The 24,956-nt window shown below is 35.0% G+C and overlaps 2 protein-coding genes across 2 annotated transcripts in view; one reads left to right on the plus strand and one right to left on the minus strand.

Moving 5' to 3' along the window:
* The first annotated feature begins 1,764 nt into the window (after positions 1 to 1,764).
* On the plus strand, positions 1,765 to 8,226 carry LOC106058145 (multiple inositol polyphosphate phosphatase 1-like). Its single transcript, XM_056021959.1, has 4 exons — positions 1,765 to 2,556; positions 2,699 to 2,820; positions 4,327 to 4,466; positions 5,095 to 8,226. Exons 1-4 carry the CDS (start codon positions 1,791 to 1,793, stop codon positions 5,486 to 5,488), a joined length of 1,422 nt encoding a protein of 473 aa, XP_055877934.1. The 5' UTR covers positions 1,765 to 1,790; the 3' UTR covers positions 5,489 to 8,226.
* Positions 8,227 to 12,582: 4,356 nt separating this feature from the next.
* The window catches only part of LOC106062698 (inhibitor of nuclear factor kappa-B kinase subunit alpha-like), a 30,977-nt gene continuing 18,603 nt past the window's right edge, over positions 12,583 to 24,956 (minus strand). Inside the window, exons 12-20 of the mRNA XM_056021960.1 lie at positions 24,692 to 24,793; positions 23,875 to 23,915; positions 22,580 to 22,653; positions 21,898 to 21,998; positions 20,662 to 20,711; positions 18,472 to 18,577; positions 17,306 to 17,450; positions 16,650 to 16,777; positions 12,583 to 16,307 (exon numbers count right to left, since the gene is read on the minus strand). Coding sequence (XP_055877935.1) covers positions 16,226 to 16,307; positions 16,650 to 16,777; positions 17,306 to 17,450; positions 18,472 to 18,577; positions 20,662 to 20,711; positions 21,898 to 21,998; positions 22,580 to 22,653; positions 23,875 to 23,915; positions 24,692 to 24,793 — 829 coding nt within the window. The 3' untranslated portion in view covers positions 12,583 to 16,225. The remainder of the gene's footprint in view (positions 16,308 to 16,649; positions 16,778 to 17,305; positions 17,451 to 18,471; positions 18,578 to 20,661; positions 20,712 to 21,897; positions 21,999 to 22,579; positions 22,654 to 23,874; positions 23,916 to 24,691; positions 24,794 to 24,956) is intronic.

The following is a 24,956-nucleotide window of genomic DNA, read 5'->3' on the forward strand; positions in this document are numbered from 1 at the left end:
GGCATCATCAATACAGTGAACAAGGGAAAACGGACAGGGTCTTGAATTGGTCGCACCTTCTTACAAGGCCTTAAATCCGAATCACTGCCTGGGAAGAGACTCTGGAAGTCGCATGGAGAGAGCTTGCCGCCCTATGCACCGAACGGCGCTGAAGATCGACTTCTGTTTCTTAGTTACGGAATATGTCGCAAAATTAGACATGCATAAGTCTGTAAGATCTAATTCCTGCTCCTCTGGGTTTTTCCCGTCAAAGTTGGCCTAGTGATTTGGGTTCGGCTTGATGGAATCATCCAAGAGGAACGTGGATAGGCCAGGCTAACAAGGAAGACAAACAGGGCCTTGAATCTATTGTCACTATTGAATCGAAATCATTGATTGCACTACGCAAAACCACTAGACTTGGGTCTATTAGGATTAGGATTTATTAAAAGAAATTTCTATAAATCAAATAAGAACATAAAACTAAAATGTTGCTTAACCTTGGTTAGGCCAATAATAGAATATGCATCCTCCGTTTGGGACCCCTCAACTCAAGAAAACATTAAGAAACTGGAACAGACACAAAATAGAGCAGTGAGATTCATAACAAACGAATATTCACATTTGACTAGAGTAACACCTTTAGTAAAATCACTAAATTTAGAAAGCCTTCAGGACAGAAGGCTCAAAAGTAAAGTAGCAATCATACATAAAACACTGAACCATAATCTTCAAATACAAAAACAAAATTTAATAAAATACTCTGAAAGACACAAAGATAAAGGCACATTCCTCGTCCCATATGCTAGGACAAATTTGTACAAATACTCCTTCTTCCCTAGTGCTATTAGAGCATGGAATGGGTTGCCTGAGCTAGCCAGGAAAACCAGTGACTTGGCTGAATTTAAGTCATTGGTTAATATGCATGACTAAATGCATGACGCGTAGGACGTAATCATCTTCTTTTTTGAAGTAACGTCTGTATTATATAAGATAAGATAAGACTTGTGACTTGTCAATATGCTTTTCTTCATGTTCAGCTTTGGCGATCCTGCCTTGAAGGCCGATGTCGCCGATGATAGATGTATCACAAGGCAACAAAGCTTTTCCAGGCATTCGGCCTCTGACTTTCTCGCTCGGAGAAAGCGTAGAAAGATTGGGAGGGGGCGAAAACTAATTTTAAAAAAAAATGAGCTTCCACTTGGCATCAATTTCACGTGTCTTGTATTTTTGAAATTGGTGCTATTATAGATCTAATATAGACGTCTACATAGATTCTTAAAACAAAAATAGATCTATACTTTTTTTTTAACCCCACCACCACCAAAAGTTCAAAAGACATCAATAAATATTCATTCTACTAATAAAAATTCATCCTACAACTCTAGATCTCGAAGCTCTTTCCCAAATTGACATACTCTAGATCTAGATCTTATCTAATCTTGTAGCGCTTATCTTATAAAATACTATACAGCTTTACGTAATCATCTTCTTTTTTGAATTAACGTCTGTATTATATAAGATAAGATTACCAGGCCCTGTTTGTCCGTCACAAATTATTGTACTGAGGATAGGTTGTTTTTTTTTGTTTTTTTTTTTTTTTGGCAGATTTTGATCTAGGCATCTTACGACTCAACAAAAGTTGACAAACTACTGGGTCTGGGATTTTGTGTCTGTGATTTTGTGTCTGTATAGTCTAATCATAATTTATAAGAATAATAAGATATATTTAAAAAAAAAAATGATGCGAATGTTTTATTGAGAAATCGAAAATGGCGAACGATATCCTAGCCAGCTATGTAGTTGTAAAAATGGCTGCCACCACAACGAAGAGCTTTGTTAACTGTTGCAGGCTTATTCGCATATCTTCATTCAGCATCATATTTCTTAGTACTATTAGCTATGGTGCCACGCCATATAAATATTTCTCAACCAAAACGCCGTACGAATGGGTTCATAAACCATCGGAAACTGTAACCGATGAGTTGTATTATCTAAAAGAACTGCAAGGTAAATCATGCACTGCAGTTCACACCAGTGCTGTCATTCGTCATGGAGCTAGATTTCCAGGACTGGAAGACGTTTTAGAAATTTCGAGAATCCATGAAAAAATCATAAATGTTTTAGAGCCCTACGATCATCCAACCCTTTACAACTGGGTGAACAGATTTCCATCCAACAATAACAAAGAACTTTCTCAGCTTGGAGAAGATGAGCAGGAAAGGTTAGGGCAAAGAATCGCTCAGAAATTGTCTACCTTGTTTAAAGATGAAGACCTGAGTGATTTTAGATTTATTATATCCAGCCAACAAAGAACAAATCAAAGTGCATCTGCCTTTTATGAAGGATTTATAAATGTAATACTGTCAGAGGAAGATGTAGAAGATGAAATTGATTCAGAAGTCAGTGATGATTTATTGAGATTTTTCAATTTGTGTGCTAAATATGTTTACAGTGTTGAGAAGAATAAAACTGCTCATAAAGAATATTATGACTTTCTGTCCAGCGAACATGTGGTCAAAATAAAGAATAAAGTTCATCAAAAGCTGGGTATTACTGATGACCTTTTAACTACTGGTACGTTAGTTGTTTAACAAGAGATATTTTACTAGAAATCCAATATATATATATATTTATTTATTAAAATTCCTTACCAAACCTCAAAACCAGTATTTTATAACTTGTTGATGCACATAACTGATCTGGTTTTTATCTACAGCTGATGTACGACTGATTTATTTAGTGTGTGGTTATGAAACTGCTGCTTTCAAATCTTCCCCTTGGTGCTCATTACTGGATGAGAATGACTTGAAGATATTGGAGTATGTTGGTGACTTGAAGGTACATCAAGTATTTATAATACATTTAGATTTGTACTTCTTAATGGATGACTCTTTGACACAGCTAACACTCTGGACAGATCTCACAGCTACAGGATTACTAATAAAGATAGAATCCACTGTAAAGTAAGGCATTTCTAGAAAGCTTTCTTTCTAATGGGAAAAAAATGTTGTTTTTTTTCTGTTCGGTCTCTAGCATTAGTCTTTAACTTAAATTGTTATCATTTCTAGTCTAACCCTCACAACTCTTTTTGGTTGTACTAAATAAAACTATGTACCTTGGCATGGATTACTTCAGTCATTAAGTCAGATGACTTTTGAAAGGTAATAAAATAGTAATGTAAGTCTAGTACTTCATTTCATATTGATATTATATTACATATTTAATACTGGGAAAGTTTTTTGCATATTAAATACCAAAGTTAATTGTTTTCTATCTAATTTCTGCCCTGTTGAATCTGTCAAATATAATGATTTTCTCTAATTATATTTTTTTTCTTTACTAAACTTGAATTTGAGTTGATAATAAATAAAAACTGAATTGGACGAATGGATGAATCATATCTACTAGCATTACTTTTACTGACTAGTTGGGTCACATATATTATATAATTTGCTTGCCAGTTGGGTCACATTCTATAATTATCTTGCTAGTTGGGTTACATTCTATAATTATCTTGCTAGTTGGGTCACATTCTATAATTATCTTGCTAGTTGGGTCATATATGTGCTATAATTAGCTTGCTAGTTGGGTCATATGTGTGCTAAAATTAGCTTGCTAGTTGGGTCACATGTGTGCTAAAATTAGCTTGCTAGGTGGGCCACAAGTTCTATAATTAGCTTGCTAGGTGGGTCAAATGGAGGCTAATGCTTAAAAGTATGATTTTGATTTGACTTATTTTGAGACATTACTTCAGAATGGAGGAGCATTAGGTCCTAGCCCAAACCTCGTGCAGGATGGCTAGGGGATAACAGTGGGTGGGGTGACAACAGGCCAAAGCACACCACAAGGCTAGACAGTGTTGTAATTGATACAAAAAGATTTTAGGCGGAACTGTAGCTTTGAACTGTTGTACAAATAACTGAAGTCTATTTACTTTTTTTTTTTTTTTTTGATGTCTGAATCTACATACACAGAGCTGCTTAATTTTAAGTTTATATCCATCTTTAAATAATTATGATCTAGAGGTAGTTCCATTTCATTGGGTATCGCCATATGAATAGTTGTAACTATTTTTGAATTTTTAACTGATCTGAATTTAACTAGCTACTACTACTACCTTATCTTGATAATAGGATTTTTATTCTCTGAATACACATTAACTTTCATTTAATATCCTTGTCTGAGTACACATAGTAGGTTAACATTATTCTGATATCACCAACTGAATTGCTACATTGTTAGAACATTTGGACCATCAGTTGCTTAGAGGACTTGTATACTCTATTTTCTCGTCTAATGTGACAATACACTCTTCATTGATTATTCTCTCTCTTTGCTTTTCAGCATTATTATAAAAATGGCTACGGCTTTGACATCACATGTCAACAGAGCTGCCCCCTGGTGTCTGAAATCTTTCTGACAATGGATGAAGTGTTGACTGATATAGAAAGTATGGACAGTGAGGAAGCTACTGAAGGTTTGAGGTAATTTTGATTGGTACAGAAAGTAAGGATGCTCAGAAAAAAAAGTATAGAAGAGAGACTGGAAAGAAGCTAATTTTAATTTAGAGAAAATTTTGATCCAAGCTATTACCCCTAGACTAGTTTCAGTAGTATATCTTATAAAGTAATAGAACACAGACTATCTAATCAATTCTGAAATTTTATCAAGATAAACTTCTTTGCTGTAATATAATCCAGCCAGTTGAAGTATATAATGATTAATATTATAACTTAAAAGCAAAAAAAAAAAGAAATTCAGCATCGAAATTGGTATCGATTGTTGGATATTTTCACAGTTTTCATTAAAATATATTGTGAAGCTCCTGAGAATTATAAAGTATACTTTTCACATTGTTATTGTCTAGTCTCAACTTGGAATGCTTGTTAGCAGGGCAGCAGGAGGTTTAATCTAAGATATAATCTTCATGGAGCTTCTGAAACTTGTACAAACAAAATTTGTAATTTATAACTTTTCTAAATGGGAGAATTCACTTATGCACTAATAACATGCTCTGATAATTTATTTTTTCTCTCTCTTTCTCTCTCTCTCATTTTCTGACAAGTTTTGTAAAATATGTGACAACAATGCATTTTCTCTGTTGACTTTCAGTTTTACCAAGGGTCAGTTTTTCTTTGGTCATGCAGAGACACTAGGACCTCTGTACTGTGCTCTTGGACTCTTCAACGACTCTATGCCTCTCAAAGCCAATAACTATGAGCAGCATGGACATCGCAGTTTCCTGACCAGCAACATTCTACCATTCTCTGCCAACTTGATGTTTGTGTTGTACGAGTGTTTCTCCGACGAATTTCAAGAGACAGACGAGGTAGATGAGGTGGAGTACTATCTGAAACTGTTTGTCAATGAGAAGCCCCATCAGATTCCTGGCTGCCCAGAACTCTTTTGCCCTTATAGAGCAGTCAGGGAGAGGTATAGCTCTCTGGTGGATCACTGTGATTTTAAACAGATCTGTAAACGTAAGCCAGCTAAAGATGAATTATAAAGTGGTCTAGTAGTTGAAATGTCTAATTTTAGTGTTGTCCATGTGGTACTTTTGTGTAGATATCAACCTTCCTGTGACCCAATGTAAGTGTCTTGAATAGAAATATATACACAACTTATGTATGCCAATGTATGAACAAAAACATGACCTGGTGAAATTTAGAAGGCTTAAGTTCACACACAAATAATAGTAACAACGTTGTGTTCATTATTTTCTTAAAATTAGGAAAACATTTATACATTTGTTCATCATTCATGTTTTAGTTATTCATAGTGTTCATTTTTATCAGTGGTCATCAAACTGTTAATCTCTGCCCACTAATATTTTTTTTTCAATTATTCACTATCTCAAAATATCTATCTATGTGGCCCTACTACCCATATAGGGCTCTAGCCTTCTGTACCACCTCTACCCCAAAGGAAGTTGCATTGTGCATACACTATATCTAACTTGTGGATGGATATGCTGTGTCTTTAAATAAGTCACAATGAATAAAATAAAGATCTTTGCTAGATGACATTTACTCTAGTCTTTATTACATGAGACTAAGATGCATTAAACATATGAATGATTCTAGATGGTATCTGGTGTGAAACTTTAGTTGGGAATTACAGAATAAATAAAATGAACAAAGTACCTGGTTGAATAGTTTCTGAATCTGGTATTTAAAACTACTTTCTGTTAGAAAACAATTATTTGTACATTTTTGTATACGAGCATTGAAATTTAGGATGTGAATCTGAGGCTTGCTACTTGTGTGAACTCAAGTTATACTTCTTGGCTCATGTTAGTATGTAACGGTGTTCTGTTGGATGTCCTGTATCTCATAGTAATACCAGTTATAGTAGCAGTATTCTGTATACAAATACAGCATTTTTTTTGTTGTTGTTGTGCTTCAGTCATTACACCTAATGTTCATCAATGTTATTATTTCTCAAATTGATTTTGAATCTGTAATGCCAATGACTAAAAAAAAGGGGGGTGCTCCTGTAACTGATCTAAGTTACATAGTATTGTTTGCATATCTTTAAAGCACTACTTGTCACTTACTGTTTTCCTGCAACCTTTTTTTTTTTTTGTAAAGAGAGTGGGAAAGAAATGTTGTTTTTTCTTATATCTTTTCATTTTTTAAACATTTTTCAAGTGTTTCTCAGGAAGCCTCTTTTATGTAAACAGTACACAAATACAGTTATTAGAAGAATTGTGCACAAGTGAGGCAGGATATGCACCACTGATGATACATATTCCTCCTTTATTGCTGATAGAAAGTTTTCATTGTATATACTTTGCTAACTATTTTATTGTAAGAGTTTTGAATACAGTCCAGGTGATGATATTTTGGTCTAGGTCTTGAGAACAACTAGTCTCTTATCAAGGCCAGTAATATGTTTAAAAACTATTAATAAATAAAAATCAATACTGGATACTAATTTTTAAAAATTATATAAAGCCTAAATTTAAATTTTAAAATAGCTGAATTATCTCTCCTTTCTAAAGCTGTGTCTGAGTCAGCTGCCAGTGGAGTTGCAGTGGTTCAGGTACTGTATTTCTTGGTATTATTCTCTTTATTTACATGTTTACTAGATATCTCACTTTTGTGTCTGACTTCAGGTGCAATCATTTCTCTTTTGAATTGTGTCTTACAATAATTCATCATGACTTCTAATTCATCATCTTTCTATTTCTCACTTTTGAATAGTGTCAGTCTCTGACATCCTCTTTCTCATTTTTGAATTGTGTCTTAAATGTCTTTTGACGTCTAACTCATCTGACTTCTAATTCTCATTTTTGAATTGTGTCTTAAATGTCTTTTGACTTCTAACTCATCTGACTTCTAATTCTCATTTTTTGGATTGTGTCTTAATGTCTGACTTCTAACTCATCTGACTTCTAATTCTCATTTTTGGATTGTCTTAATGTCTGACTTCTTCTAATTCATCATCCTTCTATTTCTTACTTTGAATGTGTATTTGTGCACTTTTATTTTGTCTCTTGAAACTTTGATTAAACTCCTAAGCTAAGTGTAATTTTATTGTTTTTGTGATTTGTTCATGCTCCCCCCTGGGACATGCTCCCCCCTGGGACATGCTCCCCCCTGGGACATGCTCCCCCCTGGGACATGCTCCCCCCTGGGACATGCTCCCCCCTGGGACATGCTCCCCCTTGGGACATGCTCCCCCTTGGGACATGCTCCCCCTGGGACATGCTCCCCCCTGGGACATGCTCCCCCTGGGACATGCTCCCCCCTGGGACATACTCCCTTGGGAGCATTGTTTTGAAACCTTTTTGTTTCTCTTGAAGATGTTCTCCTAAACAGTGTAGCCATTTTAAAATGGTTTGAGAAATTGTCATTGTTTAATTAATTTGACTTGTGTCTTTGGTGTGGCACATGTAGTACAACTCAAATCTACTTTTAATACACTGTGACTCAATTAATAGTTACATAATTAAAATGTACATTGTATTTTCTAGGTTATTTAAGAACTTATATTATTGTAAAAGTGTCTTGATGACATCAGAATATTGGAAAATTAATCTTGACTCAAACTATTTTTGTATTTTGTTGGGACAGTGTCAATATTTTGCAAGAAAAAAAAAGTTCTAATTGTTTATATATAGTTTGTTTCCTTACATTTCGTATTGCTAATTTTATACTGCTGAGATGTTCCTGTTTCAGCATTGAGTTTAATTGACTTGAGTTATTTATTAGAAAATAAATATTTATTTTCAACAGCAAATCTAGTGTTTGAATCTTACTTATGTTTGTGTTGTTAATGTAATCTATATTATATTTGCAAAATACCACTGACTGATGTATCAAGAGATCTCATCAACTGCAGTAGGGATTTGCATGAAATTTCATACTAAAGTTCCTTTAGGTGCTTGCTAAGATGCTGATTTGATAAATTTGCTACCTGAGCCTTGAAATTTGCCAAAAACCCACAAGGTTTCTATCAAACCTTTGTATTTTTAATTTTGTTATTTCCCCCAAAAAGGCAGGGAGTCTACTATATAGAAAACATAAATAGAAATAGCACAAAATTTGATATTTTTAAAGCGAATGTTTTCTTTTCCCCTAAGTTATTTTTTATTGGCCTCACATCATTTCCAACTAATTCTAATAGCATCATTTATGTATGTCTAGTTAATGTACTATTTCAAAAATTAAATCTAGGACAATAATACACAACTTTTTCAGCCTCGGGGCCATACATGTCAACACAAAAAAAGCCTGGATTCCAATGGAACAGTTTTCATGATATACAGTGGTCAGAAGTTTTGAGATGCTAAATGGCTGCATCATGTGTCTGATATAGTCATATGCTCAATATAGTCACATCTATAATTGATAATGAAATCGACCTGCGTATCGCCAAGGCCAGTGCATCCTATGGCAGACTGACTAAAAACGTCTGGAACAGACGAGGTATCACCACAAATACAAAGCTAAGGATCTATTGAGCCGTCATCCTTCCTACATTGTTCTATGCCTCAGAAACGTGGACAGTGTACAGAAAACATGCAAAGAAACTGAATCACTTCCGCATTGACGATGGGCAGGACACATCTGCAGAATTGAAGACCACCGCATCCCTAAAAGACTCTTGTATGGCCAACTAAGCGAAGGAAAGCCGGACATTCCGGGCTCACATAGGTCTCACCAGCCACATGAGGAGGCATAAAACCCCAGTGCAAAGCCCTCAGCCCCCTGCATGACAAAGTGGTCATCATCGAATCACGATGGACGAACTATATATAGTCACGTCTGATCTAACCACATGCCTGATATAGTCACATGCCTGACATGGCTGCTGGAAGTAGTTTGGTCATCACAATCTAGGAATTGCAACATTCCACCCAAAAGTGTGAATCTGTCAAAATTAGGCTTACACATTCTACATATGACTTGTGTCTACAAACTTATTAAAAGTCTCTGTTAAACCAAATGCATTAAATTTCCAATATTCATTTCTTGCAGAAAAAGGCCTAAACCAAGCAGTTCACTGGAACAGCATTTAAGTTGATCCCAAAGAAATCTTCAAGGAAAATTAAATGTTGGCTTAATGCCAAATTAAAGAAATAGTGTGAGCAGAAAGAAAACTTTTTAATAAATCAAGAAATTAATACAGACTCAAAATCCTAAAATAACATTTTTAGGCCAATTATCTAATTTTAACACAAATGACCAATCTAATCAAGAAAATGTTTGCTATAACATTTACTCTAGTCTTTATTACATGAGACTAAGATGCATTAAACATATGGGTGATTCTAGATGGTATCTGGTGTGAAACATGTCAGAGTTATGTTAAAGCCTTAGCTCGTTTTTCCCGGGCCCCTGACATTCAACAGGCACCTTGGTGCTCACAATAAATAAGGGACTCACTGTTAACAATGTAATTGTTTAATGATATGAATACAAGTTATGATGACAAACTGATGGAGTAATGACATTGAAACATTGAATGTTTTGAAACATTCTAATATTGTGGATACATTAATTAAACAATAATTCTACACCTTGCTGTCCCACAACGTACACATTAATGTTCACAACCACCAGTGTAGACTTCCAATCCCGTACTAACTCCCTGTAGAGACAAAAATAAAGACAAACTAAAAAGGTCTAGTAGACTATCACTATGGCATCGAAACAACTGCGAAATGCAGTCATGCCTTAGATACTCACCCTAAACAGGGGAACACAGAAGAATCTCAACAAACGTTACACCAGCAGAACAAAAACACTCCATAAGCCTACAAGCAAGGCTACCAAGAAAGTGCGTTCAAAAATTGTGCACTTAATAAACATTGGTGCTAGAATGCCATAACCTACGCATCTTTCTTATTCCATAGTGTTACAAATAAATTGTATTTTTTTTTTTTGCTTCACATTAACATAGGAATAGAATATAAAGTAATAATCTGAAAGAATTAGAGAGAACTTGGACCGCAAGGGATGATGGGTAGCTGAGCTAAAACTAGTGATCACCGAGTTCTCTGAGTAGAGACGTAAAACTCAAATGTATGATTGTGAAATTGTATGATTATTTTTCTGGATAAGGATTTTAAGATATTGCAATGTGAAGTGGTAGATCAAGTATTATATATATCACGTGAAGTACATTTTGAATGCAACATTAACATGCCAATGTTATTGGATGCTTTATTCTGTAATAAATGTTATTGTGCTACACGGGGACTTTGATGTGGTAATAACTAATAAGAACGCAAAGCAACATCTACATTTCTAAAGCATTAACACATATGATAGAACAGATTCCTAGATAATGGAATGGGCTGTTTGTTGAATCAGCGTGGTAGACCAATCACTTAATAGCATAGAAGTCTCCATCAACGACTTTGGTTAACAAATGGATGTGTACCACTAGAACACACAAACATGTTTGAAGGAATGTCTGCGATTTATAAAATTCCACTGTCTAAAGACTATATGATGAAAACTGTATGAGGGTTTAGAATTATTTTTTATATATTTGATATTTTTATTTTAGACCCGATTTTGTTAGTAATTAGGGCACAAGTGCCATACACAATCTAACAAATGATAAACATGCAGACTAAGCAAGTTAAGAACTGAATGAGACACAATGAAATCTCATTACAGTGTTTCCTCAAGATATTCTAAAAGATATGACTTCACTGTGTTTCCTCAAGTATTCTAAAAAAAACAAGGTTACAAAAGACAGTTTGTGTGGAAACACAAACTCAAAATCGGCCCCCGAAAAGGTCCATCCAGGCAGGCTTCAATATTTTCAGAAAGAACATGCAAATGAAATTATATCAAAGACAAATGAGAGATAATAATGGAGAAAGAAGGTTAACAGATCTTGTGTAGTGCCCCAACGGTCCCGCAGATCAAAGGATAGGTGAAAGTGAATGTAAAGTTAGATGTGAACCTGGCCTAACTAGTTCCCCTTTTAGACCTTGTAATCTATAGGACAGATCATGTAAAGTTCATCTGTTTTTGTGGCCTACGATTAGCGAGGGTGTCATGTAGCCAGTACAACGACCAACCGCCTATACTTTTCCCCGACTAATGCCAGGTACCCATTAGAGCTGAGTGGACTTAGAGGCGCCCAAAGATTCCAAAGTTGAAAATCCCAGTCTTCACCAGGATTTGAACCTGGACCCCCAGTTCGGAAGCGCTTTACCGCTCAGCCACCGCGCCTCCCTTGGCCTAACTGATGTCTTATAATTGATCCAATTGTTTTGAAAAGGCTAAATCTCTTATTCGAATCCTCAAAAAAAAAAAAAAAAAAAAATTTCCGCAATAAAAAAAATGTTCATAAAAATGAAATTTATAAGATTACTATTCATTTTAAATTAGGTCTAACTTATAATGCATACTAATTAGCTTTTTCTCTTTAAAAAGCTGCTTGCATAACTGATTTTAAAAATTAGATTTTTCGCTTTCAGAAAAAAAAAAAAGTAGCCGTTGCATCAGAACTTTGAATGGTCTAAAATATTGTGATGTCGGATTTTCAATATCTTTTCTACTTTACGAGATCTAAACGGGACTGACGGTCAGACGGACAGACATTTCGCACAAAACTAATAGCGTCTTGTCCCCTTTCGGGGGCCGCTAAAAAGACTTTACAGTGTTTCCTCAAGTATTCTAAAAAATATGACTTGACAGTGTTTTCTCAAGATATTCTAAAAGATATGACTTGACAGTGTTTTCTCAAGTATTCTAAAAAATATGACTTGACAGTGTTTTCTCAAGATATTACTTGACTGTGTTTTCTCAAGTATTCTAAAAAATATGACTTGACAGTGTTTCCTCAAGTATTCTAAAAAATATGACTTGACAGTGTTTTCTCAAGATATTCTAAAAGATATGACTTGACAGTGTTTCCTCAAGTATTCTAAAAAATATGACTTGACAGTGTTTTCTCAAGTATTCTAAAAAATATGACTTGACAGTGTTTTCTCAAGATATTCTAAAAGATATTACTTGACTGTGTTTTCTCAAGATATTCTAAGAGGTATGACTTGACTGTATTTCTTCAAGGTATTCTTAACAGTCTCTATTCAATTTTATATTTAAAAGAAAACTAAAAAAAACAACATTATTTGCTTTGATGTATTTATTTGAACAAAGTTAAAACAATGAGATGAGAGTTCTAAAAGCTGAGATCTACTTTCTGACAGGTAGATGTATTTCTAAGTTGACCACAATCACACATTCTGACAAATCAATTTACTTTTCACCAACAGCATACATTCTGCTAAATATATTTATCTCAAAGTAGTTCACTATTACACATTTTGTAAAAATTGTAAAAAAAAACAACAACACAGCTCTGTAGAATGTCCGCACAGTCCAACAACAATCGTAAGTTTAAAACAGTATACAATATTTTTATACTTTTAAGAGCTCAACAACACTTCTATACAAACAATGTATAATTTACAAAGAATGTGTCATTAAGTTACTGTTATCTACTAGGTTCATAATTTTCTCATGAGACTAGAACAAAATGAAGATCTAGGGCATCATTTAGTTAATAATTGTGTTAGCACACATCACACAAGGCAATACAAAAAGGATATTGATAGACAAGATATGCCAGCACATGGATGAGTGACAAATAACACCTACAAAATAGTGCAAAACTCATTGACAAATAGGCGCGGTGGCTGAGTGGTAAAGCGATTGGCTTCTGAACCGGGGAATTTTTATTTCAGGATCCTTGGGTGCCTCTGAGTCCACCCAAGCTCTAAAGGGTACCTGACATTAGTTGGGGAAAAGTAAAGGCGTTTGGTCGTTGTGCTGGTCACATGACACCCTCGTTAACCGTAGGCCACAGAATCAGATGACCTTTACATCATCTGCCCTATAGACCAAAAGGTCTGAAAGGGGACCTTTACTTTACATTGACAAATAGAGAGAGACAAAAATAGTGCAAACTTTTTCAATGATATACATAGTTGGCCTCGTTCAGTTGTAGAAAGACTAGGGTTCATCTCGTAGAACACTTTTCATGTGACTGTGGAGCCCTTTTCTCAAGAGACATTCCTGTCCACATCTATCACAGGTTAAGATGGCATGATAAGTGCTAGGTTTTAATGTGAAGGCCCTGTTTTTGTGTGAAATCCCCAACCTTCATCAAGTTTAATATTAAATCTAAAACAATACTAATGACAAAACAATGTTTTTAAGTCCATAGAGCATATTTCTCTTCACATATTTCTGTGATCAATAAAAAGACATACAGCTACTGAGTTTAAGTAAACTAACAATTGATTAGGCTTCACCAGTCCTTTAGTCGAGTGTTGAGGCCCCACACATGATCTGTCAACCATCTTTCACCATTTCTGTCTTTTGTCAGGACTATAGTCTCTTACATAGACAAGCCTATTTCTTAATGTGGTCCTTTCATCACTTCCTTTGTCTCCCTCTTGTTCATTAGGCTGCTCATTAAATAAGCACTCTTTTACATCTCAGCTTTCCAGAAGAAGTTCTAGTCAAAATATGGACATCTATGCACATGCTTTTACAAAGTAATATATTACCCTTGACCTTTGCATCATGGCAAGAAATAAGCTTTTTTTTTTTTTTTTTGATAGGTCAGTGTGGACATCAAAATTATTACCTTGGGCTTGTTGAACCTATTAATGGAGTATACCAGTTTCTCCATTTGTTGATATATTGAATGGAAAATACAAATTTGTTCACTTGTTAAAAAAATGATTAAAAATAAACTTTCGAATTTCCAACTTTGATCTACACAATTAAAGATGTAATTTAGACTCCCTTGTGGTGTGACTGTTGCTTGGTATGGTGTGCCAATTAAAGATGTAATTTAGACTCCCTTGTGGTGTGACTTGCTTGATGTGGTGTGCCAATTAAGATGTAATTTAGACTTCCTTGTGGTGTGACTTGGTTGATGTGGTGTGCCAATTAAAGATGTAATTTAGACTCCCTTATGGTGTGACTTGGTTGATGTGGTGTGACAATTAAAGATGTAATTTAGACTCCCTTGTGGTGTGACTTGGTTGATGTGGTGTGACAATTAAAGATGTAATTTAGACTCCCTAATGGTATAATAGAATAAATGGACACCCAAAAGCTCAAATCTAAAGAGTGTACCAAGACACAATGAAGTCCTCAAGCCTGACAGAAATGAAAATTTCTAATGTCACTTACCTATACCAAAATACTGTCCCTAGTTTCTTATTTCAATACTTCAGATTATTAACAAATCCAAATCTGCTTGCAATGAGGCTTTAATTCCAGAGACAAAATGAGACCAATTGACTCCTGGTGCAGCCATTTAAGTATCACACAAAGATGTGCAGAAGACAATCTTTTACAAAAATATTTACATAATTACACAGCATGGTAAGTCATGAGTGACTATGTCTATATGATATTTACATATATATAAATACAATATTGCATGATTGAGCCTTTATATACAATAAAACAACAAAACCTGTATTCATTATATACATTCAAAGAAGAACAGCATTCTTTACTATACAAAAAAAAAAGTATTTCAACATTAAATGGCTTATAATTATAAAAGAATGTACTTGGCATGAATGAAAGGATTATTTACATAATATACAGTCTAGTCTAAATGACTGAACATAGGCTAAAACATAACAACAAGGCAGGAAGTGACTCATTACAATTATTACAAACAATGAACTAGAGCATAGGGTTTAATATTGCATGATGCGGCGTGACTCTATTCCTTTCAATAAACTTGGCAGTGGGATCTAACATTCTATGATGTGGGGTGACTCTATTCCTTTCAATAAACTTGGCAGTGGGATCTAACATTCTATGATGCGGCGTGACTCTATTCCTTTCAATAAACTTGGCAGTGGGATCTAACATTCTATGATGTGGCGTGACTCTATTCCTTTCAATAAACTTGGCAGTGGGATCTAACATTCTATGATGTGGGGTGGCTGCTCTTTTCAATAAACTTGGCAGTGGGATCTAACATTCTATGATGTGGCGTGACTCTATTCCTTTCAATAAACTTGGCAGTGGGATCTAACATTCTATGATGTGGCGTGACTCTATTCCTTTCAATAAACTTGGCAGTGGGATCTAACATTCTATGATGTGGGGTGGCTGCTCCTTTCAATAAACTTGGCAGTGGGATCTAACATTCTATGATGTGGCGTGACTCTATTCCTTTCAATAAACTTGGCAGTGGGATCTAACATTCTATGATGCGGCGTGACTCTATTCCTTTCAATAAACTTGGCAGTGGGATCTAACATTCTATGATGTGGGGTGGCTGCTCCTTTCAATAAACTTGGCAGTGGGATCTAACATTCTATGATGTGGCGTGACTCTATTCCTTTCAATAAACTTGGCAGTAGGATCTAACATTCTATGATGTGGGGTGGCTGCTCCTTTCAATAAACTTGGCAGTGGGATCTAACATTCTATGATGTGGCGTGACTCTATTCCTTTCAATAAACTTGCCAGTGGGATCTAACATTCTGTTGCTTGATGTGGTGTGACTGTTGCTTGACGTGGTGTGACTCTACTGCTTGGTGTGGTATAACTCTACTGCTTGGTGTGATGTGACTCTGTTGCTTGATGTAGTGTAACTCTACTGCTTGATGTGGTGTGACTGTTGCTTGATGTAGTGTGACTCTACTGCTTGATGTGGTGTGACTGTTGCTTGATGTGGTGTGACTGTTGCTTGATGTGGTGTGACTCTACTGCTTGGTGTGGTGTGACTAGCTGTTACTGTTCAATGAACTTAAATATTTCAGACTTTCATCTTGTTCTTTCACCACAGTCTCCAGCAATTCTTGTAATCTGTTCAAAGAAGACAATAAACAAATGATTCCCTGAACTTCTAATCTTATCTTTATATTTTAAAACTTCAACTCAGGTGCATGTTTATTGACTTCGTATTGTCTGAAATTTTATTTCTGTTTATATATTTTCTTACCTTGTAAATTACAGAAAAAAAGTTTATTAAAATCTTACATTAATTCATGTATTACTCTAGTTGTTTATGTTAATCAGACATTAGTCCATCTACAAATGTGTTTTCACCCTTGTGTCTAAGCATTTCACTAGGTTTTCATATTATTTCCTTTGTATTCCTGACTATAAAAGTGAAGTAATAATAAGAAAATAAAAATAATAACAAACCTCTGAGTATAGTTTTTGCTGTCATCCATAAGCTGTAAAGATTCAAAACTCTGACAAATGTGCATGCTGGTATTGGTGTGCGTCATGCCAGAAGGAACTAGCGTGGACTCTCCATTAGTTGGATAGCTCTGAAAATATGATGCATCCACACTTTATAATTAACTATTTTAAAATAACAGTTCGCAAAGTTCCATTTGAGATGGAATGGTTGGTTTGATTTCCATTTATTTGTTACTGTGACCAAAGGAATTATAACTATTAACCTTTCTCTCCCCCCCCCCCCCCCCCTCCAAATGTAAGGTAGAAATCAAAAATAGAAACTCTGGGTAAACGATGATGCTCCATAGTATGATATATTTGCACAAAAAAAGGTACTTGTTACTTTCATAACATAAGCCAATAAATATCAGGGATGTCTAAAAAGTTTCAACTTTCACTGAAAGTAAGGGTAAAAAGAGTTTTTGACTGTTTTATAATGGCAGACAGAGAAAAACGATGGGAAGACAATATAAAAGTATGGACGGGCATGTCATTGAAAGAGATTCTATAAAAGTAAAAGACAGAGAGGATGGAGAAAGAAGGTCAACAGATCCTGTGTGGTGCCCCAATGTTCCAACAAACTAAGAGATAGGTGAATGTGAAACAGTGATTCTTACCTGACAAGCTAAAAGTGCCCAAAGATCTCCTTGGCGCCTACATTGCATGGACTTGAGCTGTTCGCTAGCTGCCTGTATCTCTTTTGATGCTGTCTCCATCTCAGGGTAGAGTGGTTCAAGTCTCTCTAGAAGTTCTAGAATTGTACTGAAGAAATCAATGAGACAACTCATTATGTACTGTACATGAAAGTTTAACCTGCACCCAATGTAACCAATCAACAAATAAATCAATGAAAGTTTAGACAGTGAAGAAGAAAGCTACTCAACCTAGTACAGTGGTAGCATGCCAAGAATATTATTTATAATTGGAAAGCTCTATGTAAAACATTTCAGTGAGGCCAACATAAATTTCAGTAGTGTTAATGAAATATTTCAAATAGGCCAATGTAACTACTGACATGTTTTGGGATGTTCTTTCAGAATCAAAGATTATTACCTCATTGCACTTTTAGGGATGGCAGCAAAGAAAGCTTAAACCAAGGACTATCAAGAATCAAGATGAAAGTTAATATCTTATGACCAGGCAGACATCTATAGCCAGAGTAATATTTTCAATATGCAAAAGTAACTTCAGTATTGTCAGTATAATCACTTTAGTATTGATAGTGTAATCACTTTAGTATTGCTTGTGTAATCATTTGAGTATTGTCAATGTAATCACTTTAGTATTGCCAGTGTAATCACTTTAGTATTGCCAGCGTAATCACTTTAGTATCGCCAGTGTAATCACTTTAGTATTGCCAGTGTAATCAATTTAGTATTGCCAGCGTAATCACTTTAGTATTGCCAGTGTAATCACTTTAGTATTGCCAGCGTAATCACTTTAGTATTGCCAGTGTAATCACTTTAGTATTGCCAGCGTAATCACTTTAGTATTGCCAGCATAATCACTTTAGTATTGCCAGCATAATCACTTTAGTATTGCCAGCATAATCACTTTAGTATTGCCAGCATAATCACTTTAGCATTGCCAGCATAATCACTTTAGTATTGTCAGTGTAATCACTTTAGTATTGTCAGTGTAATCACTTAAGTATTGCCAGTGTAATCAATTTAGTATTGCCAGAGTAATTAATTTAGTATTGCCAGTGTAATCATTCTAGCAAGGCCAAAGAACTCTAACAAGGTTGAAGTAGACACCAAAGTATGGCTATTGTAAAACGCACCTGAGATGTTTGTAGAGTATCTTCGTTAGTTCATCTCTTTTCATAAAACATCTTCCTATTAGGTCCACCATGCTTTGATGATTCATCATTTCATAGGAACCATTGCCTAAAAATAGACATAGAATAGACAGACACAATGGCTTGGAAAAAATATTGGACACATAGCTTAAAAATAAACATAGAATAGACATAGGCACAATGGCTAGGAAACAATATTGGACACATTGCCTAAAATAGACATAGGCACAATGGCTAGGAAACAATATTGGACACATTGCCTAAAATAGACATAGGCACAATGGCTAGGAAACAATATTGGACACATTGCCTAAAATAGACATAGGCACAATGGCTAGGAAACAATATTGGACACATTGCCTAAAAATAGACATAGGCACAATGGCTAGGAAACAATATTGGACACATTGCCTAAAATAGACATAGGCACAATGGCTAGGAGACAATATTGGACACATTGCCTAAAATAGACATAGGCACAATGGCTAGGAAACAATATTGGACACATTGCCTAAAATAGACATAGGCACAATGGCTAGGAAACAATATTGGACACATTGCCTAAAATAGACATAGGCACAATGGCTAGGAAACAATATTGGATACATTGCCTAAAATAGACATAGGCACAATGGCTAGGAGACAATATTGGACACATTGCCTAAAATAGACATAGGCACAATGGCTAGGAAACAATATTGGATACATTGCCTAAAATAGACATAGGCACAATGGCTAGGAAACAATATTGGACACATTGCCTAAAAACAGACATAGGCACAATGGCTAGGAAACAATATTGGACACATTGCCTAAAAATAGACATAGGCACAATGGCTAGGAAACAATATTGGACACATTGCCTAAAAATAGACATAGGCACAATGGCTAGGAAACAATATTGGACATATTGCCTAAAAATAGACATAGGCACAATGGCTAGGAAACAATATTGGACACATTGCCTAAAAATAGACATAGGCACAATGGCTAGGAAACAATATTGGACACGTCGCCTAAAAATAGACATAGGCACAATGGCTAGGAAACAATATTGGACACATTGCCTAAAAATAGACATAGGCACGATGGCTAGGAAACAATATTGGACACATTGCCTAAAAATAGACATAGGCACAATGGCTAGGAAACAATATTGGACACATGACCTAAAGAAACAACATTGGACACATGACCTAAAGAGACAACATTGGACACAGGACCTAAAGAGACAACATTGGACACATGACCTAAAGAAACAACATTGGACACATGACCTAAAGAGACAACATTGGACACATGACCTATAGAAACAACATTGGACACATGACCTAAAGAAACAACATTGGACACATGACCTAAAGAAACAACATTGGACACATGACCTAAAGAAACAACATTGGACACATGACCTAAAGAAACAACATTGGACACATGACCTAAAGAAACAACATTGGACACATGACCTAAAGAAACAACATTGGACACATGACCTAAAGAAACAACATTGGACACATGACCTAAAGAAACAACATTGGACACATGACCTAAAGAAACAACATTGGACACATGACCTAAAGAAATAAGACTAGACACTTCCTAACAAAACAAATTATGGAGACTTCCATAACTCTTATTTCAATTGAAATCTTTAAAGTTAAGGCATATTTTTTAATTAGCTTCTAACATACAGGGAGGCACGGTGGCTGAGCGGTGAAGCGCTTTGTTTCCCAACCAGGGGGGGGGCCTGGGTTCGAATTCTGGTGAAGACTGGGATTTTTAATTTCGGGATCTTTGCTGACATTAGTTGAGGAAAAGTAAAGACAGTCGATCGTTGTGCTGGCCATGACACCCTTGTTAACCGTAGACCACAAAAACAGATGACCTTTACATCATTTACCCTATAAACCACAAGGTCTAAAAGGGGAACTTTTTTTAAACATACAAAGTGTATGGACACAGACTCCTGTGTTCATGAAGCAGACATTTATGACTTATAGATATATCCTACAAGTTTAGATCTTGTTTTATGAGAATATAATCTATCCTACAAGTTTAGATCTTGTTTTATGAGAATATAATCTATCCTACAAGTTTAGATCTTGTTTTATGAGAATATAATCTATCCTACAAGTTTAGATCTTGTTTTATGAGACTATAATTTATTTTTACCTGGTGTAACCTGTAAAAGTTTCCCATATAAACCTTTGGATTTCATTTCACTGTACAGAAAAAATAAAAAATAAAAAATTATGATTTTTTTTCCTACTCTAGGCCCACAAAAGATGGGTAACTAGACAATCACAAATTAAAAAAAAAACGTCTTAGATAAAGTTTGTATCAGAAGAGTACTAGTAATATTATTAGGAGGACAATCAGAGTGGATGATTAGCTGGAATGCAAGAAAAAAAAAAAAAAAAAACAGACCATGTAATAGTAGTTTAACAATCATAAGTGTTATGAAAATTACAAGAACATAGTGTTAAGGAAATATTTACTCAAAATTGTTACAAATGAAAATTATATTATTTGAAATACCCAAAGGAAAATCTGTGCAGGAAATGAGTGCTAATTGTTCTTTGTATGATAAAGTATATGTATAGTAAATTTTTCAGTTAATGTGTTAACACTAGAATCTATGTAACATAATTCACACAAATGGTTAACTCTACTGTCCTACATCATGGAGGAAATGGGAGGGTGTGGTGACACGGTTGCTGTGTGGTCAACCGTGACACACGGTCAAGTGTTGAGTATCGAGAGTTAGGGGACTTGGGGGAAGTGACTAGTGTGTAAACAAGAGAGAGAGAGAAAGGTCAGCGAGTGAAGCAGGAGATCTGTACATAACGTTGTCGTGTATATATATGTATTTGTTAAAATGTTCCACAATTAAAAGGCACTTTAAACGTAAAAGGACTTGTTTCTTCACAACTCTACTGTCCTACATCATGGAGGAAATGGGAGGGATAACACTAGAATCTATGTAACATAATTCACACAAATGGTTAACTCTACTGTCCTATATCATGGAGGAAATAGGAGGGATAACACTAGAATCTATGTAACATAATTCACACAAATGGTTAACTCTACTGTCCTACATCATGGAGGAAATGGGAGGGATAACATGCACTGAATGTGAAGTAAAATTGCTGCAAGACTCAGGAAGAATATATATATATATATATATATATGTACGCAAAAACAATAATAAAATTAGCTGCTGTAAAGCTATTGTAGAACCTTCAGTATTGGATGATACCCTTATAATTTAAGTAAAAGTTGGTATTTTATTTTCTGGCTTCTATGTTTACATTTACAAACCTGCATTACAGTGGAGCTAAACAACAGCATGCTCATTGTAACATCTACAAAGAAAAAAACCCCAGAAAAAACAAATATGCTCACTATTCCTCCAGCTCAGTTCCTGTGGTTGGTTTTTTCTGTATTTCATTGAATTCACTCACAAATCTTTGAACTTTCTCTTCCAAGTCTTCAACTCTTTTTCTCTGAAATACACATTTCAAGTTGAAGAAGATTTTTTAACAAGTGATCTACCTAATAAAATCCAAAACTCAGATAAAAAAGATCCATTGTAGTGAGCTGCCATGCTCTGAATAAATTTAGCTAGAGTGGAGCAAAGATTTCCATTCCACTATACTAAAACTTTTTTAAAAGAGGAAAGGTTTAATAAATACACAATTTTATCTTTTCCATGTTAAGTTTTATAGATAAAGAACAAACGAATCTTAAATATAAAAACAGGCTTATTTTGTTTATTTCCAAGTGGATCTAGATACAGGCTTCCAAAGATGTTTATACTTCATTTCTGTAGACACATCGGCTACATGGAATGGGGGTGGGGGGTGTACTTGTGTTGGAAACGTTGTTCTGACCATAGCTAATGCCCGTGCAGGCTTTTATCGTTTATGCTCAATGAGATAAACCATAATAGAAAATAAATAATAGAATATAAATAATTTTCCTGAGCCATTGCTGATGTAACTAAATGACCCTATGGTAATGTAATTTACTGACCCTATGGTCATCTAACTTTCATTTGGAAATACTAATGAAAAAAGATCCTTACTAAATGAATGTAATTATTGATAGTATCTGCCATTAAGCTCCAGTTATGATATATATCTTGAGTAATAGGTTTACCTGAAATAAAGTCAAATGTCATTAAAAAACACAGGTAATAAAGCAACAAAAATCATGGGATGTGCAGTCAATTCAAGAAAATACAGAAATAAAAAACGTGATGTGAGGCCCATTCAAGAAAATACAGACATAACAAATCATGTGATGTGCGGTCAATTCAAGAAAATACAGACACAAAGCAAATCATGTGATGTGTGGTCCATCCAAGAAAATACAGGCATAACAAATCATGTGATGTGCGGTCAATTCAAGAAAATACAGACACAAAGCAAATCTTGTGATTCAAGAACTGTGTATTTGTGAAATATGAAAAGTGTGAATTTTCAAGAAAGACCAGCACAGAGATTTAATGGCAGTGAAAGAGTCGACAAAAAAAGATTTTAAACCATAACTTTCAACAATACTTAGGGTGATGCACTTCCTATGCTTCAGGTCACCTATATGAGTAATGATAGTACAAAGACTCAAAAACAAAGATTGACTTCTGCAGGGGTGAACGACTGTATAGAAAAATCCAATAAACATGCATATATGTGACTGCGGGACCAAGTAAAAAAAAAAATTAACACAAAATAGGCTTGAGTGAACGTCTCTTTCCGATTGTTCTCTATCGAGGCAGAAAAGAAATGAGCTACACTGGTGTAAAAGCGCAAAATCGGAAGGGGGGGTGGTGAAATGAGATGGGGACTAACACTTTACCCGTTTCCCATTCATCTTTGCCTAATATAACTGCCCCCCTTCTGATTTCCCAACATCGGACAGATAAGTTAACTTAAACCTATTTTGCGTTAATTATTTGTCTTCTGATTTTTGGTTGTTTTGTAGCTGATGAAGGCCTCATGGCCCAAACGTCCTTTGTTTATCTTGGTCAGGCAGGGTTACATATATGCATGTTTATTGTATGAGTAATGATAGCAACTCGTAGAAGTTTCATTGAAAATAGATCGCTTAATTCCTATAAAACAAAATGTCCCACAACAAACTCTATAGCACAAATATTCGCCTCTCTCTTTGCTCTATTTCTTAACCACCTCATTCATACACACTGACCAAGTTAACTACTGGACATGTACACAAGAGTATAACATAAGGCAGAATTCAAATACACATTAGTAACCAAAGGAACAAATTGTCTCTACAGAAATCTATCTCTGGCGATGTTTACTATATATAAGACCTAAAAAAAAACACTTTCCTGGCATTTCACCCTTATATACTTACCCTTAAAAGTTTCTTGATATTTTAAAAGATCAAACTCCAAACTGAAACAAAGATTAAGTTTGTTGATTGAAAGAAATCTTAAATAAATTAAACCAAGCTAAAACTAAAGAGGTAATAACTGTCTTAGTAGTATATAAACTATCCAAGAACCCCCAAAATGTATCTCAAGGTTTAAAAATAATGATCACCAATACAAAGAACCAATGTAAAGACAGGAGGTGCGGTGGCAGATCAGTAAAGTGCTTTTCTTCCGAACTGGAGTCCTGGGTTCGAATCCTGGAGAAGACTGGGATTTTTAATTTCTGGATCTTTGGGCTTCTGGATCTTTGGGCACCTCTGAGTCCACCCAGCTCTAATGGGTACCTGACATGGTTGGGGAAAAGTAAAGGCGTTTGGTCATTGTGCTGGCCACATGACACCCTCATTAACCATGGGCCCTATAGATCACAAGGTCTAAAAGGGGAACTTTACTTATATAAAGACAGTAAACAAAAAAAATGACAGACAAATTGTGATGACATTTACAAAACAAATTGAAAACCCATAATAATGAAGAAATAGTAAATTTCAAAACTCATCATCACTACAGTTCTTGTGCATAAAACAAGTTTATCAATAACTAAAGAGAATAAGAATAGATTTGAAACAATTGTAACATACATTGATTGTAACATACATTGCATCTTATGTCGGTATATTAGTTACCATGCCATTTTTAGAACAAAGCTTTCCATAGAAAAACCTAAACTTGTAAAAATTACTTTCGATAAGGTATCTGCTTTATTAACCTAAATTTTCTCTCTCTATTTTTTCTAACCTTGCCTTGAAGAGATCCGTACAGGACATTAGTTTTCCTATTTCACTGGAGAGTTGAAATTTCAATTTGTTAAGGCTTGCCATGTTCTTCATTAAGTTCAGGCTAAAGTAAATAATAAAAAAAAAAACTTTATGGAATCAAGTGAAGTTTATGTCTGCAGATCTAAGGTGTGACCAAAGTCACTTGTGTTTTGACCAACATCAACTTGACCTAAATCCATAGGTCACTTATGTTCAAAATCAAGAGGACATTCAGCCAACTACAG

The sequence above is a fragment of the Biomphalaria glabrata genome, chromosome 2 (genome assembly GCF_947242115.1).
Source record: "Biomphalaria glabrata chromosome 2, xgBioGlab47.1, whole genome shotgun sequence".
In the NCBI taxonomy this organism is placed as follows: Eukaryota; Metazoa; Mollusca; class Gastropoda; family Planorbidae; genus Biomphalaria; species Biomphalaria glabrata.

Excerpts from the sequence above, each read along its gene's own strand:
- LOC106058145 (XM_056021959.1), top strand. The coding sequence starts at position 1,791 with ATGGCTGCCACCACAACGAAGAGCTTTGTTAACTGTTGCAGGCTTATT. Across the intron at positions 2,557-2,698 it reads TGATGACCTTTTAACTACTG|CTGATGTACGACTGATTTAT; the intron begins GTACGTTAGTTG and ends TTTTATCTACAG. Across the intron at positions 2,821-4,326 it reads AGTATGTTGGTGACTTGAAG|CATTATTATAAAAATGGCTA; the intron begins GTACATCAAGTA and ends TTTGCTTTTCAG.